General features: G+C 36.8%; 1 protein-coding gene across 2 annotated transcripts in view; it reads right to left on the bottom strand.

The window, feature by feature from the left end:
* ZNF704 (zinc finger protein 704) overlaps positions 1-17635 on the bottom strand; it is a 68860-nt gene that overhangs the window by 36060 nt on the left and 15165 nt on the right. For both annotated transcript variants that reach the window (XM_088149184.1, XM_088149186.1), the window contains exon 2: positions 10478-10725. In XM_088149184.1, coding sequence (XP_088005310.1) covers positions 10478-10725 — 248 coding nt within the window. The remainder of the gene's footprint in view (positions 1-10477; positions 10726-17635) is intronic.

Raw genomic sequence — 17635 nt, 5'->3', positions numbered from 1 at the left:
AATTGCAGCAACTCCTCCTCAATGAGATCATCCCCTAACAGTGCAAATGAGAATGACATAATGCTTCTCTGAAGCCCAACATGCGTAGAGCTCGTTCTCAAGCCATAGCTACTTTTCTGTTTCAAAACAGTTTTTTTCTCCTAAGATATTTCATTATTTCATTACACGTTGGGGGACTGGGGAAGCAGATTACATACAGAGCTGCTGCAGCAGGAAATTGCTCTGCTTCCTATCTCTTCTATTCTCCTCCCCCCACCCCCTTTTTTTAGGACAACATCAACAATAATGTATTTTCTTTATATGAAGAAAACTGAAATTATGGAAGTCTTTGGACAGAGAAGGAGAGGGAAGGGAACCAAACCAGAAATCTGGAGCTTTTAGACAACATGGACAAAGGAAAAGTCTCCTTCAGGTCAAACTCCCGGAGGCTTCCTGAACTTGTCCATGTGATTTTTTTGGCAACAATACAGTACAAAAATGATTCCTCCTTCTGGGATGTATTTCAACTTTAGTCCATGTTTAGTCCATGGTCCTGGTATTCCCAGGTACTCTTCCATTCCAGAATTAACCAGGCCCAAGCCTTATTATCTTTCAGACTTAATCCAGGTCAGTCCAGCCACTGCTATCTGCTGAGTTTTGGAGAGCATGTACATTTCACGATAATTCTTCTCAGTTAAGGCATTCAACCTTATACTGATATAGGCTTTTACAGCTGATATCTGTTGGGCAGTGTTGGGCTTCAGGACCACAGAGGCAACTGTGACTGAGCAGGAACCCAGTCAATCCCTGCTCAGTTGCCTGTGATCAGTGTAGCAGACCACCTTGCCTCTGAAGATGCCAGACACAATTGCTGGTGAAATGTCAGGAAATCTGTTGTCTAGACTACAATCACTAAACCCTGAAGCCCAACATTGCCCAACTATTTCAACCTTGTTTGATTTCCTGTAATAGTATGACTATGACATTTTTATTAACAACCTCATCATGAACATGCAAAATTCCTGCAAACCCTTTTATCTAGAATCATCTGAATAAGCATGATTGGAACAAAAGTCATGTGGAATTTAGGAAAGTACCTATACATTTTGGGCCCAGAAGCCGTTTAAGCCAAAGACAGGCAGGCTCTTTAGAGTCTCCAATATTCCCGCCATGCTATAAGTTGCCAATATTGTCTAGCCTAATGAAACAGCTCATCACATGGTATGGCATTTTAAAGATGTGCAGCACCAAAATACATGCAGCTAAAACTACATGTGATATTTAGAAATCTGTGTCTCCATTATAAGTAGCAGTTGCTGGAACAATTCAGAATTAGTGCTACTGCTTGCAGAGAGAGCAACTAACAGAAACTTTCCACTTGGAAGTAAGAAGAATTTTGGAGAGCTTATTGTTGGAACCATGTTGGGAGAATTGGGTTAAATCTTAATCACATTTATTGTAATCCTGAAAGTGGGTGGCTACAATAAAAAATAGTTATGATTCAATTCTTGATGGCTTATATATAGTTTGGACCATAAATAGAGAACAGCCTCACTCATATGTTCTCTTTCTTGAGAACAGGCATATGGACACACAGACTAGAAGCACAATATTATAGCATCCTGGGTAAGAGGTATGGCAATAACTCTCACCTCTGCCCACTTACTTTCTGAAGAACAGATAGTATTTACTTTCTGTACTATTTGCTTTCATGTAGCCACTGTTTAAATTTCTTTCATAGGCACAGTCTCCTTTCTTGTTCCATAAAAGGAAATCATCAATGAGGAAAATTCAAAGATAATTGGCACCCAACATCTATCTACCCCACCCAGCTTGTTTAATAGGCAAGGATGAAGGGAACTGTAATCTAAAACCTCTAAATTTTCAAGTGACCTGGCGAAACAGGTTGTGTGAATACAGCCTGTAAGTCAAAAGGAAACATACTCAATTCCCAAACTGTATTAGCAACAAAGTGGATGGAAGCAGCGGAGTGTGAAAGAGACCGGGGTTGTGCAGCCAGTAAGCTTCTATACAGGCTGATGCTGGAACATTTGTACACTGTCATGATGCACACAAGTTAAACATACACCAAGATGACAGCCTTTTCCCTTTTGGGTTTCATCAGCACAGGTGTCTGACACTTCAGCAAGAATATTTGTGCATTTAATGAATGACATGAAACAGATAATTCTACTGTTGCTGCTGCCTGCTTTTGAATCATTTCCTGAAATCCTACATCGTTCCTTCAAGCATCATGCTTGAAAATTTTTATTTAATTATTTATTTATTTATTTATTAAATTAAATTTATTAAAATGAAGTATAGCTCTCTTTTTAGGCTACTACATCTATGGAGTACATTTGTCCAAATAAAAGCACTTGGCAGAATCACCCCCTCAACATATTATGCTGCTTGGTGGTGTGATCACAGTATTGCTGGCAATATAAATATAAATAAGAACATTTATCTTGCCAAACTTACTCCCACAAGGAAAGGATGGAGAAAAAGAAAGAGACTACATGCAAGCAGCCACTCGACCTTAATTGTTTATACAATACAATATAAATACAATCAAAGCATTGTAATAGTAACACCTTAAAGGAAAAACTTACACACACAACAGCAATTTTTCAAGGCAGGTATGTCACCATGCCTAGACTTCACACTCTATACTTGTGATCTTAGACTAGAGAACATTGAAGACTGCTATGAAAATCTTGGCAAGACCTCCACTCAGATATCACATTTAGACATGCTACCCAAGTGTGGTTGTCCAGCTCTTCTCCTGAACACAACTGCCCCCTTAAAAAGTTACCATGTAGTACAAAGCTATAAATCACTGCTTCTATATATCTTTAAAATTTTGTTAATGAAAATAACATCTCACAAACATATTACTGACCATTTTCCATTGGTATACTTGAGTCTGCAAAAGTGTTTATAATACTTATCTGTCCTTGCCTTAAGAAAATAAGACATTAATGCAGGCATTCACTTATATACAATATACAACAAGTCAACAATTTATAATCAGAATGATTCTTCCTATGCACTGAAAATTACAATTGCCAGCAACTATTGGAGGGCATAACCCTTAGGGCTAGATGTTGTGTACTTAGCATACTTCAGTGGTATTTATAAAAAATGTGAATGATTAAATTTTAATAGTTTTTAAAAGACTAAAAAAGTTGCCCGCAGAAGAATTTACACATACAGTATCTTTAGAGAGAGCCAATGAAACCCAGAATGTAATCCAACTTTTCATGGGAAGTAAGTAAAACCCTACATACCAAGAACATACAACCCTATATACTAATCACCAAGCTCCAGTGAGTTTAATGAAGCTTTCTCTCAGCCTAATGTGCATAGGATTTTGAAAATTTTTAATTCAAGCACCTCACAACTGCAAATGGGAAAATAATCTTAAATTAAACGAGGAAATTTATATTTTCCTGTCGCAATGTAGGACAGCCATCTCTAAGTCTGATGCTTGTTGGTCCCAGCAGGTACCATCTCTCTGAACAACTGTTTTTCCTCATGTGCAAATATATCAGTGAACTGTTTGAAGCTGATAAGATAACTGGCCCTCTGGAATGACGTTTCCACCCAAGACCTGGGCGGCTCCCACTCTACTGGGGTTTTGGAGGGTCTTGAAGACCTGGCTCTTTGCCCATGCTTCTGGTCAGGGTGGCTGAAGCCCCTTTTGAGTAACATGTGCATGTTTTTCAGTGCTGAATGCTTCTGCCATCTTTTTGCTCCTTCGCGTTTATTGTTATATTGTTTTGTTTTCAGTCAGGTGGTGTACGAATTTAATAAAATAATAAGAATAATTTGAATATATTTTAACTGGGTTGCAGGTCTAATTTAAAGACATAAACATATTTCCTAACTTATATTTTAGTGTGTCTATAGGAGGAATAAGCCCTTCCAATAGGAAATTTAACAGAACATTTCTGACGCTGTTTTTTTTCCCCCAGAAAATTTAGATGGACGTACGGTTAAGCAGTCAGCAAATACAGTAGTTCAAATTTATAAGGTTATAGCATACAATGTGCAATTGTAATTCTGAGTAGCTTCAGATTACTTATGAAGACAAATTCAGTGTAAAAAAGATGAAAAGTGCTAATAAAGTTTGCAGGTAACTTGCTAATAAAACCATTTTTCTATCAGATAGCTTTTACACTCTAATTCCTTCAATAAATGTCTAAACTAACCTATTGTTATTATTTAATAAACTAACATGGAGGTTATCCAAACTAACCTATTATTATTATTATTATTATTATTATTATTATTATTATTATTATTTTTAATAAACTAACATAGAGGTTGTCCAATTGTACAAATATATATTTTTCTTAACCTGAACACTTATTTATAAGTTTTAATCTAAAATGGACACTTAGATTGATTTGCAAGAAGGAGAATGAAATACAGCAAAGTCAGACTATCATTTTTTTTTCTTTTAAGTGATTGAGAATTGTAGTTCAACTTCTGCCTTGAATCTAAAGCTTAGATTACTGCATGAAGCATATTATTTCTGGAATTAACATAATACTGAAGGATATGTTTCATTTATATTTTTCCTTTTAGATGTGTTATAAGAAAGTTATACCTATTTCTTTTATTTCCAAAGAAATACAATTTTTCATGTTTTTACTCCTTGAATAATCAAAGGAAACATATTTATATACATTTAGTACTTTTAAGTATCAAATGGCATGATCTATCTTTATTTATCTTTGCTTCACTAATGAGAGAAATCATCACCTCTGTGAATAATTCACATCAGTTTCTTTCTACACAGGTGCTTATTCTTATTTCCGCATCAATGATTAGGGTTTGCCAATGAATGTTACTAAATCTGTCTAAGAGAATTAGATAAGTCTAGTCACAATACAAATCTAAATTATTGATTTGATTGTATAGAAGATTGGAGCCAATTATTTGAAAAATAAACTGAAGTTCTGCTTCCTACATGAAGAGTTTGCATAATAACCAATGGGGCTAGTTCAACCAGCATGATTAAAATGGACCATGGCGTAATGTAATGTGAATGCAGCGATGGTATGAAAGACACTAGTGAGCAGGTGTCACAGTTTTTAATCTAGCAAACAGTCTTAGGCTTTTCTTGGGGCACTCTTAATAACATGTGCCTTTTCAAACCTTTATTCAAAAACTGTTTTGAAGCACCACCAATAATAAAGACAACATTTGCTCCTATGGATGCAGTGGACTGTGTTTAATTACATATCATACTTGCAAGTCCATTCCATTTGGGGAAGTGTTTTAGTGTACTTCATCAGGATGGAAACTATTAATTGTGAACAGAAAAATGCTACATTCTCCTCTTTCTTTGAACAGAAGAATGGAGCGGTGTCCCTTGGTAGCATTACTATTCTGAGATAATGTATTAAACGTGCTATATTTACTAAACTATTTTTCTATTTTGATGCACAGCTAACCTAGTTCATTTTAAGTAATGTATTTGGATAAATTAATTTCTTTCCTAATTTATCCTATTGGTAATTTATATTGCATACCCCCAAAATGAACTGAATTAGCTCAAAGTACATTCAAGCTAGATTCTTTGCACTGTCAGTTCTCCTTTTCTTTTACTAATATTAGCTACTGGAGACTTTCAAACGCTCATTCAAAGTTGCTATGCGACAAAACTTCCAAATTAGTGGAAGTTGTTCAGATGGGGCTTTGGCACCCAGTAAGAGAAATGATCTGCTCACACTGTATCTTGGCAGTTTCTAAATTCAAAACACCCGTGTGCTGAATTATTATTTATTTCAGTAATCTTCAAAGGCCAAAGGCTGACATAAGCAATTAACTGAATCCAGGAAGAAATTGTAATCTATACTTAACTTAGCCTAACCTCCTTGGCTGATCTTGAAATAACTAAGTAGAGTTGGATCTGGTTAGAACTTGAATGGGAGACCACTACGAAATCCCAGTGTTGTTTTAGACTGGAAAGTTTTTTAAAAATCCAGGAAGAAAGAGGTGGAAAACCATTTTGTATTATAGTCTCAAAACTAACTTCATTTATTCATTTAGAACATTTACATTCTGCCCCAATTATGAGACCACATGGACAGATCTATTTAATCACCAGTAAACTAAGTATGACCTGAAGGACTCTTTAAACTTTGAATAAAACAGAATCGGAGCTTAGGTATTTCAGATGTTTTGCTGTTGCATAGCTACCTAATCTTGAACAATAAAACAGGTGCTGGGGAATAAGGAGAGGAAGGGCAGTAGCAAAAGCTAACATACAACCATATTTTCCTTTACAAGGGTAGCTAGAACTGGTTCATTCTACAATGTGAGCTTCTTGGATATGCCTTAAATAAATCTATGCTTTTGATTACACTGCTTGTCCTAAATGTAAAACATTACTACAGACATATTTATCAAAAATAGCAAAACTTCAGTAGGGGATCTTGAGCAATGAGCTCACTAATTTTTGTCCTGATACATGAATTATAATCTATTTACAACACGAATAGGCAATCTACTGACTGTATGGGACTCCTAAAACCCACAGATCAACTGCAAAATCTGGCAGCAAAATGACTGAATTTTGGCATTGTCATTTCTTTTTCTCAAAATTTGTGGAACTAGGAATGGGAAAGACACCATTCCCAGCCTTAGTCCATCCTCCCTAATCAACTATAACTGCACCCTGAAATTTGGTCATTTTGCAACTGAATTCCAATGGCATAATTTGGGGCTCTCTTGGAGAACTAAAGGGTATATGGTTAGAAATGGAGCGGTTGGTCTTTTGCTCCCACACCCACCTTCAGAAGGCAAAATTGGACAAAGAGAAAAAGCTCAACCCCTTCTGGTGGCATTGCTAGAAACACACTTCAGCCTTCCAGTTGATTAGAGGACTGCATTGTAGCCATGGGCAATCCTGACTTACAAACACTCCCTTTTGAATGGCTGCCTGTACATGGTGATGACTTTCCACCTGTCTTCCTAGCCGGATTCCCTTCAATGCTGGATGGAAATTATGGAGGTTTATGTCCAACAAAACCAGACAACAGTGTGCTTTTAACATATACTACTTGTTACATCATGAAGCTTCTATCACCAATAACACTTTTGCCAATGCATTTTTTAAAAAAAAGTAGTAATAATTAAGGAGAATTTTAAAAGCTTTGTACATAATTTCAGATCTTGTATTGCTATCTCCAACAAATCACAAATTACTTCCAGGGTACTGAATGCCTTTCCTTGACCAACAGAAAAAGGAGTGAAATTTTAAAAGTGCATGTATGTACAATTCTCTTTATTGCTGCCAAAAACAACTTCACTCTTCTAGAATTATATATGCAGCATATATACAAGCACAGTTTGACAATTTTCACATTATTCATTGGGTACTTAAAAAAGCTGAGGACTTCAGTTATATAAGACCTCCGCCTTATTCATGGAAACAGTGTTAAAGGTCAGGAGGAATAATATTTATTTTCATTTTGGTAATTATTTTCAAACTCAGTATTGAATTGAGTAAATTCAACTAAGTAGATTGTATATGATAATATATATATATATATATATTGTTTCTCTTTTTATAGGATAGTTACCTTAATCCCTTTTGCTATATTAAAGTTGTAAACACTCTCTAGTGCCATCTGGTGGGTCTGATATAAACCTCCTATTTTGTAACCAATGTAGAATGGTTTTCCCTGTGATACTCTATGGAAGTGAAAGTTGGACTTTGAAGAAACAGGAAAGGAAGAGTACTGATGCTTTTGAATTTTGGTGTTGGAGAAGACTCCTGAGAATACCATGGATAGCCAAGAAAACAAACAAATGGATCATTGAACAAGTCGACCCAAGAGTTCTCACTCAAGGCATAAATGACCAGGCTCAAATTATCCTACTTTGGACACATTATGTGAAGACCCAGCTCCCTGGAGAAGGCTCTAATCCTGGGCAAGGTGGAAGGAAAAAGAAGAAGATAACAACCAGCAGCAAGCTGGTTGGACTTAGAGTAGCAATGAGTGCACCATTGCAAACATCCAGAATGAGAAATGGGCCTTATATAGGCATTTTTATAACAAACACCAAGTATGATCCAGGGAGCTCAATTCTGAATGCTATAACATGAATCCATGACAAATTATCTCTGCTGTATGAAACTTCGGATCACTTTTCAGGATTTGGTGTGGGGCTGGCCCAATATTGTTAAACAAATCCTGTTTTCCTTTTACTCATTATTGAGGAAACAAGTACAAAGCTTAAGATCTTTGTAACAGTAAAGTAACTGTAACTGTAAGCCACCCAGTCATGAATGTGAGATGGGCGGCTATACAAATTGAATTAAATAAATAAATAAATAAATAAATAAATAAAGTATTACGAGAACAATCCACTAGCATGCAGAATGTGAGCTAAGATGTCATCTGTCTGTCTCAAGGACTGAAATATTAAGGATTGCTTCTATTATGGAGGAGGTGCCAACTCTGATGTTTACCTGTTACTGAGAGACTGAACTGCTAAGGCAAATTAGCAAACACTCACACAGGGGCTCAAACTGTACTGGTTGATCATTTTGTTAATCATTCTAACAACAAGGCCAGATTTCAGGCCCAGGTTTAGCATGGAAACAGCACCGATCACGCTTATAGATGATCTCTGGCAGAACCAGGATAGGGGTAGCGTGACCCTTCTGTTCCTGTTTAATCTCTCAGAGGCTTCTGATATCACAGATCATGGCATCCTTCTAAACTATCTTGAGGGTTAGGAGCAGAGATACTGTTTTGCAGTGGTTCTCCTCTTTTTTGAAGTGGTGGTTTTGGCTACTTACTGTAACTGACTGTCAGCTGACTGGAGTAGCCTATAAGCCTTGTAAATAAAGAAACAAACAAAAACACATTCCTCCTACCTCAAATCACGCAGTATGCCTCAAATTCACATAAACCCCTAAATAGCTTCCAAATGACCTACTGCATTCAGTTCTTAACAGCTAAAAATTTTATTTGTACCATTGCAATTCAGGAATAGAACCTGTATTAATAAAGTAGCTGTTACGACTCTATTGTTATGATTTTGCATCTCTCTCCTTATGTGTGTATATACTTTTACACGTATATATGTACAGTATGCACACTCACATATTTTACACATACACACATATGAACATTTGTGCCTTTCTACGTCTTCATTCCTTTATTTCATTTAGAATTACTGCACTGAGCAGACAGTGTATGAGGAGAGCCATGTTAGTTTATGGCAGCAAAAATCAAGAGGAGCCTGGTAGCACCTTTCCGAATAGCAAATTCTATTAAAAGGCAAAAAACTACTTATGATTTTTTGCCCTGAGTAGGGCATTATTCTTGATGGCCTACATGCCCCCTTCCAATGATAGGTTATTATAAATCACATCTCTAAGTGGTTAGTGGTGAAATATCAAGGCTTCAAATCACTCATTTGTTTTTAGCAGTGAGTGAATGAGTGAGAATATCAGCCCCCAAAATCCCACAGTGTTTGCTTTTATACCAACTTCATAGGTGACAACCAACACAAATTCTCAGAAATGAGTTTGCAGTCTCTATGCACACTACAGAAAGTGCCTCCATCAGAGAATATTACACGGAATGTCTTCAGCAGCAACATACATACAATTACAGTAAGCATGTTCTAACAGTCTTTTGTAAATACCCCAATGCAAGCACTAAGCCGAGGAGGGAAAGGAGAAAAAAAGTTTTCCAGTTAGCACAGGTGTTGCACCTAATTAGCTTTGACAGATGCCTGATTCAGATATAATATCTTGGCCTAATAAACCATGGTTCTAAAAATGAGTTGTGTGGTCACAGTGCTCTTTGCCCATTCTTGATATGCCCAGCTTAGAATTTTTTTAAAGCATCCTACTTTATTCAAACTAGAAAGCCAGTTTACGAATCAAATAGGAAACCAAAATTAGATCAGGGAAATTGTGACTTAATATAATATATTAAGTCACGTGATTGACATGGATCTTGGACTAGTGGCTTTCCCCAATCCCTTACCTTGTTTGTGCACCAGACTGCAGAAAGGAGGAGCTGTAGTTGAGACCTCTGGAGGACCACAGAACACCAGTCTAGGAAATTACCTACCCTGCTATGCATGTAAAAGGCCACTGCTTAATGTGCTAGGTGGGGTCATAATTGCATCTATTTTTATTAATGATTTCTCATTATTTATTCCTCACAAAGTGTTGGGAAAAACTGACATAAATAATTACAACAGTTATTTATTCCTGTTTGACTTTTATGGGACAGAGACCAGATGTTCAAGGCTGCCCAGTAAACCTAGGTCTCCTATAGGATTCCAAGATCAGTGACCCCTAACAAGTCACCCTCCACCCACTAACACTTGCATTCAAATTGTATAAAAGCATTATCTAAGTTATCTGAGACATTGAAACAACAGAAAGAACAACATAAAATAAACTCAGAATTGTATCAATGCTCTTTCCTTTCCTACTTTTTCATTTCTCTACCTTGTTGGAGGCACATCAATGTTTGAAGATACAACTTTGCGCTTCTGTTCGAGAAGGCAGATAGAACGAGTATTTTCTTTTTCATGGTCATGGACTCTGCCAATCTTTTTGGTGTCTGCTGTTTTTGAATCCTCTTCCTTCATAGCCAACACAAAAAATTGCTGATCTGAGAATTTTTGATTCAAATCACTTTTTAGGTCTTCCTTTTGAAATGCTGCAAAGGTCATTTCACGCTTTATGTTGGTTGCCTGAAAAAAAAAAAAGGTATTATTAGATTTCTTACAATTCATTTTAAAAGTGTGGGCAGATACCGCCTCCAGGTATATAATTCTATTTAGCAGTTCAGACTCTCAGTGCAACCACATTTGCTTTATAAGCATCAGAAAACCTCTTCAGTTTCTTTCCTGGTAATGTTTGCAGCTCTCGAGCATCTTCTTAACAGTTTTCATCTCTATAATGACAATGAGAAACACAGGCATTAAATCTGGAACTTCCCTTGCCTGTACCTCAGACATCTCTTCAAACACATATTCCATTAGGTTTTTCCTAGTTTGTAAATGTTTTCTAATGGGACCTCTGCCTAGAAGCCAAGTTTTTGGCATGATGTCATCATGCAAATGCTGCAAGTTACAGTACATACTTGCCTCAGACTTTGGGATGCAAGTTCATAATGGTGGCATACTTGTGTGATGATATCCTTGCAGGCATATTGTTACTTTGGTTTGATTATGGTGTATTGTGCTACCACTGGAAAAAAGGCAACTTCACCAACACTGCCTTTGAATATGGAAATTCCATTTAGTTGCAATGGCTGACAGTGATTTTTTAGACCCATTGTTTTTGAATTTATCTAAACTCTTTTAAAAGCAGAACTACATCTTGAAGCAATAGATTCTAAATGTTAACCATGTACTGAGGATAGTGATGCTTCTTGATGCTTTTTCTAAAACGATTGGCAACGCTAACATTTTAATAGAAAAGTTACTTTTTAATGGTATCATGACTTTTCTTAATTATCCTTAATTTTCCTTAATTTATTATGACTTTTCTTAATTATTTAAAACCCCCAGATATGTTAGCTGTTCTATAGAAGCCATATGATTAAACCTCCTTGTTCACACTGGTAGCCACCAATTCAATTTGTGAAGTCCATCATTTAGGGATGTGTGTTCAGAAAATACAGTGACTGAAACCATATACAGCTTCAACACAAATTTGTATCAAGGAAATCTGATGTCTGTCTCATGCTAATCTCTTTTCTAAGAAATGCCAATACTCAGAGACAGGCCAGATATAATCTAAACACACCTGAAATTGACAGGTTTTAGATAGACGGATAGATAGACAGACAGACAGACAGACACTAGCTGAAATGTAATGTAAGCAGCCTGAGATCATAGAGGTATAAACACAGGGGAATTTAAATATTTTTCTTCCTTTAGAGGAGATAAATTACCTTTCAGAAGATGCACTTGTGGAAGCCTGCATTGACCTCCTGAAATTAGTAATTAATAATACATTTTATTGTCTTTTCCTCTGTTATAGCACACCAAGTTATATTTCCAGTAAACTGTACACATCAAGATCTCTTTCTGAGATAATCACAGGCAGGCAATTCAGAAGTTAAGGATTTTTTGTTTCTTGCTCTAATGAACATCAGTTCTCTAACTACCAGTGAATGTCACTTGCCAGTTTGCTCCAGTTATACATTCTGGTGACAATCTTCAAGAGATTTTCTGGACAAAATAACATTACCTGATCCTGCTACATCCTGTAACCAAAGGCAAGTCTCAGAAGGCTTTTTAAAAGCACAAGTGGAGGTGGACCTTTTCTTTTGCCAGTGTGGAGATTTTAGTTTCAAAGCTAAAATTTTCAGGACTTGTCCTAAAGTAGCATGTAAGAAAAATATAACATATACTAATATTTAATACAAGAATAAATATAACTTCTAGATTCAACCTTTCTCCCATATTCAGAGGACAAATTTTTCTGTAAAAATTATCTGAGGTGGCAGGGAAATGCCTGCCCAATTCTCCCCGCTCCTTCTGATGACAGGCAATTATGAACCATTACCTATATGAGATTTAAGTCAGGTATTCTTTGTCAATTCCTAACAGGAGCTAGCCTTATAACTGCTTACTATAGCTACTTTATCTTATTTTCTAGTGTGCCTTCCTTCATTTCTCTGTTACTATATCAGTATTTTTCATATTTGTTTTCTTAAATTGAAGTTTATCTGTGAACTTTAAAATGCACAAGAGTAATTGCCAACTTGCCAGTTTCATCCAAGAAAAGCAAGAATTCTCTCCCTAAGATGGGTAAAGTGACTATTTCATGGGCTTCTAGAGATCCCATTAGCTATGGTTATGTTTAACATCTACAGTACATGAAGCTTCTGGGTGAGGTCATCTGACAGTTTGGGTTAAGGTATCATCAGTATGATGTTCAGCTTTACATCTCTACCCCAGGCTGCCTGAGTGCTGCTGTGGAGGTTGTGTCTCGGTGTCTGGAAGCTGTGGGGGCCCGTACAGGCCACAAAAGGCTTCAGTTCAACCCAAACAAGACTGAGTGTCTCTGGGTTTTTGGGCCTCCCATCTTTGGATCTGGATGGGGTGACACTGTCCTAGACAGGCCCCATACGCAATCTTGGGGTCCTCCTGGACTCGTGGCTCCTGCTCAAGAGCCTTTGCACAGCTTTGGGTCGCATGTCAGTTGCACCCATTTTTGGATTGGGGGGTCCTGCTTGTGAGCTCCAACTGCAACATGCTCTACATGGGGCTACCCTTGGAGAGCACGGGCATTTAATGGAGTCGATTTTTTGGTGCACATGACACCATTGCTCCGCAAGCTGCATTGGCTCCCACTGTGCTTCTGGGTGCAATTCAAGGTGCTGGTAGTCACGTTTAAAACCCTTCATAGCTTGGTCTGAGCTACTTACGGGACCATCTCTCCCCAATTGTTTCTACCTGTCCCACCTGGTCCGGCAGGAGGGGCATACTCAGGATGCCATCTGACTAAGGATTGTCAGCTGCCAAGGCCCACAAAGAGAGCCTTTTCTGCCATAGTGCCCTCCCTATGGAACATCATTCCAACCAAGACTAGGTTAGCACTGACCCTGCTGGCCTTTCACAAGGCCCTAAAAAACTTGGTTTTGTGCCCTAGCCTGGGGCCCTGGATGTCTGATAAAACCTGTCTTTTGGCTTTGTTGATGGTTATTTTGTGATGCTCGGCTGCTCTGTGTTTTTATATTTTGTATTTTATTTATCTATTTTATTGTAAGCAGCCCAGAGTCACATATGTGAGATGGGCGTTTTATTTGCAGATGACATTTTTGTTTATTTCTAAACCTCACACTACTATGCCAGTGTTGATGCAAATAATAGATGTCTTTAGTAACATAGCAGGATACTCCATCAACTGGTCCAGATCAGAATTGACGCTAATAGCTGAAAATTTAGTTACCCATCCATTTAAGGAATATCAATTCTGTATTTGTACCAAATCCATTAAATACCTAGGTATGTGCATACCGAAAGATATATCTCAGTTAGTAGTATGCAATACAAAGAAAATATATGGGGAGGTTTCCTCAGATATCGATAGATGGGAGTCATTAAACCTTATACTTTGGGGAAAGGTGAAGACTCTCAAAATGAATATTATTCCCAGATTAATTTGTATTGTGAGAGGAATGCTAGTTCATATATCTGGAAAATATTTTCAGAAAATAAATTCTTTGTTTAGAAAATTTCTGTGAGGTTGATTCTGAAAATATCTTTACAGAAAATGCAACTACCAATTAATGAAGGAGGATTTGGTTTTCCAAATCTGGAGCTATATCATCATGCTTACCTATTGTCAAGTATTAAATACTGGAAACCAACAATTGGTGCTAACTTTCCTATTTTGACAATTTTGGAATATACATATATAATCCCTTTGGTTGGAAGGACAGTATTAGGATCAAAATACACTAGAACTCTAATATCTCTGGAAACAATTGTGTCAGAAAGTTATGGAATGTAATATGATAAGAGAAGATTTGATCCTTTTTCTCATGCTAAATTGACTTTATGGGAAAACCTAACTTTAAAAATTGGGAAAAAGATGGTGATATGGAAAAATTGGATGGAAGTGGGGATATTTATTTATTTATATTTCAAATTTAGTCATTGCCCATCTCACTCAAGGAGCAGCTCTGGACAGTTTACAATAAAACAAGAATATTGACTTTGGACCAACTGAGAGATGAAGATGAATTTTTAACATACACTGTGTTAAGAGATAAATATATCAGATGTAGCCTAATGGCAATATCTACAGCTACAATATTTGTTAACAACTTTGTTTGGCCAGCAGCATTTTCAGCTTTGGAGACACCAGAGATACTAGAACTACTTGTTAAATCATTTAAAACTAAAAAAAACTATTAGTTTTTATAAATATTTGTTATCAATAAATCAATTTGATATGCAGTTGTTAAGAAATGAGTGGAATAAAGAATTAGAGGTTCCTATATAGCCTAGACAAGGTTTCTCAACCAGGATTCGGTGGAACCCTAGGTTCTGCAAGAGGTCACCAGGTGTTCCCTGGGAGATCATGAGTTATTTAAAAAAATATTTCAAATTCAGGCAACGCACTCTTGCAGTGATGAGCAGAGACCGAACAAAAATCTAGTTACAACTTTTTCTGAGCTCTCTGGTAGTGCGCTGTAGGACTGTGTTTATTTGGTTGAATCCATTCTTAATTTTTGACGTGAGATGGGGAGACCGTTGATAACAGGTGAACGCTATATTGCAGGAAGGGAGGAATATATTGAAGGAAGCGGAGGAAAAAATGCATTTTTCAAGAAATGGACTCGTCCAACTTAGTCTATGGCATCAGTCTCTCCCTCCCGCATCTTTTCCCTGCGGCTTTCCTGTAGTAATTTTATCCCGTTATTTTAAGTAAATTTTGTACATATTTATTCAGTCATGTCTGAGGGTCCAATGTGGCGATTTCTGAAGAGGTGGTGTGAGAGAGAAGAGGAAGATTCTAGAACAGATAATACTGATAAGTTTAATGATGATAATGAAGAATTTAAATCTTCTCAGGCATTTCCCTGCACTGGTACATCAATGGACTCAAAAAAAAAAAGTCTTTACAATGAAAGTTATTTATCAATGGGTTTTACATGGACTGGTGATGCAAGTTGTCCTATTCTGTTGTGCCTCATCTGTAGCAAACCACCTAAAATTCAGCAGTGGCTCCAGCAAATTAAAAAGACACTTAACTACAAATCACAACCATATGACAAGTAAAAGTTCTGATTATTTTAAATGGCTACTGGAATCACAGAACAAACAGAATAAAGGTTTTGTTAATAAAATGACAGTCAGTAAAAAAGCCCAAGAAGCACATTATTTAGTAGCAGTACTTAATACACAGCAAAGGAAAAGTCACGCTTTGGGTGAGAAAGTAATCATGCCAGCATGTAAAATAATAGTGGGAAAAATGCTAGGACCAGATGCAGTACAAGAAATTGAAAAAGTTCCACTGTCAAACAGTACAACAAGTTGGTGTATTGATGACATGTCATTAGATGCTGAAGAGGCTTTGTGTGATAAACTGAAGAACAGCAGATTTTCTATCCAAGTTGATGAGTCAACAGATTTCACCAATAAATGTCATGTGATGGCATTTGTAAGATTTGTAAATGATGGTGAAATTCAAGAAAACTTGTTCTGCTGCAAAGAACTACATGAAATATGCAAAGGCCAAGATGTATTTAATGTTTTGTCTTTATATCTGGAAACAAAAAGTTTGTCTTGGAGGAACTGTGTTGGCATCTGTATTGATGGTGCTCCATCAATGATTGGCTCCATGAGAGGTTTCATTTCTCTTGTAAGAAAAGAAAATCCTGATGTTATCACAACACACTGCTTTTTTCACAGAGAGTTGTTGTCAAAAACTCTTGAAGATGAAACGAAAAAGGTTCTGGATGATGCTACAAAAGTAATTAACTGTATTAAACAAAGGCTCATGAATGTTTAAAAACTGTGTGAAAACCTGGACAGAGTACATAAGTCTCCTGTTACACACAGAAATACAGTGGCTTAGCAGAGGAAGAGTTCTCGACAGGGTGTTTGAGCTGAAGACAGAATTGCAACATTATTTTTGAGAAAATAATAATCCATATTTTGCTGAGTGCTTTGAAGATGGAGAATGGTTACAGAAACTAGCATACTTAGTGGACATGTTTCATCACATGAACCAGCTGAACAAATCTCTACAAGGCACTAGAGAAAATATTTTGACTTCAAGTGACAAGATTCTTGGATTTAAAAGAAAATTGAATGTGGAAAAATCATGTTGCAAAAGGAAATATTGCAATGTTTCCACTGCTGCTTGGGTTTGAGAGTGAGGAAGGATACCAAAAAGTCTCAAATCTAATTGAAAGCCACCTGGAAGTACTGCAGAACAAAACTGATCAGTACTTTCCCTCCCTTTCAACACAAATGCATGACTGCGTGAGGGATCCTTTCTCTTCTGAAGTAAAGAGCATCTTCTGCTCAGCCTGAGAAGTTTACTTTGAAGGAAGAGGAAGAACTTTGTGGGCTGCAGTCTGATTGTACACTCAAGATGAGATTCACTGATGTGTCCATGGACAAGTTCTGGACTTCTGTGAAAGGAGAGTATCTTGCCATTCATAGGAAGGCATTGAACATTTTGTGTGAGCAAGCTTTTTTTTTAATTTAACAAGCATCAAAAGCAAAGACAGAAATCGTCTCATTTTAACTGAAGATGAATTCCATATGTGCTTATCTCAGGTTTAGCCCAGAAGTGAGCATCTGTGCAGCAAAAAACAAGCACAGATTTTACATTAAAGAGGTAAGTTCCATTCTTTATTTTTATTTTAAGAACACTGTTAATGCATATATACAGGCCTACACATAAAACGAATATAATCAACTTCTGACCTATATTTGAGCCTGAATGTGCAGGGATTCCCTGAGGCCTGAAAAATTCCCCAGGGTCAAAAGGTTGAGAAAGTCTGATATATAACATTAGATAAGTATATATAGAACTGTAACTGTTATAACAATACGTTATATGTTGTTTTTTTCTGTTGTTTTTTTCTTTTTTCACTTTCTTTTTTAAAAGCATTCTTTTAGCATT

The sequence above is a fragment of the Python bivittatus genome, unplaced genomic scaffold, assembly GCF_059951505.1.
Source record: "Python bivittatus isolate LINGU-HERP-01145 unplaced genomic scaffold, Pbiv_v1 ctg000590_np1212, whole genome shotgun sequence".
Classification (NCBI taxonomy): Eukaryota; Metazoa; Chordata; class Lepidosauria; order Squamata; family Pythonidae; genus Python; species Python bivittatus.
The sequence above is the reverse complement of the archived record's forward strand: the minus strand, read 5'-3'. Positions and strand labels throughout refer to the sequence as shown.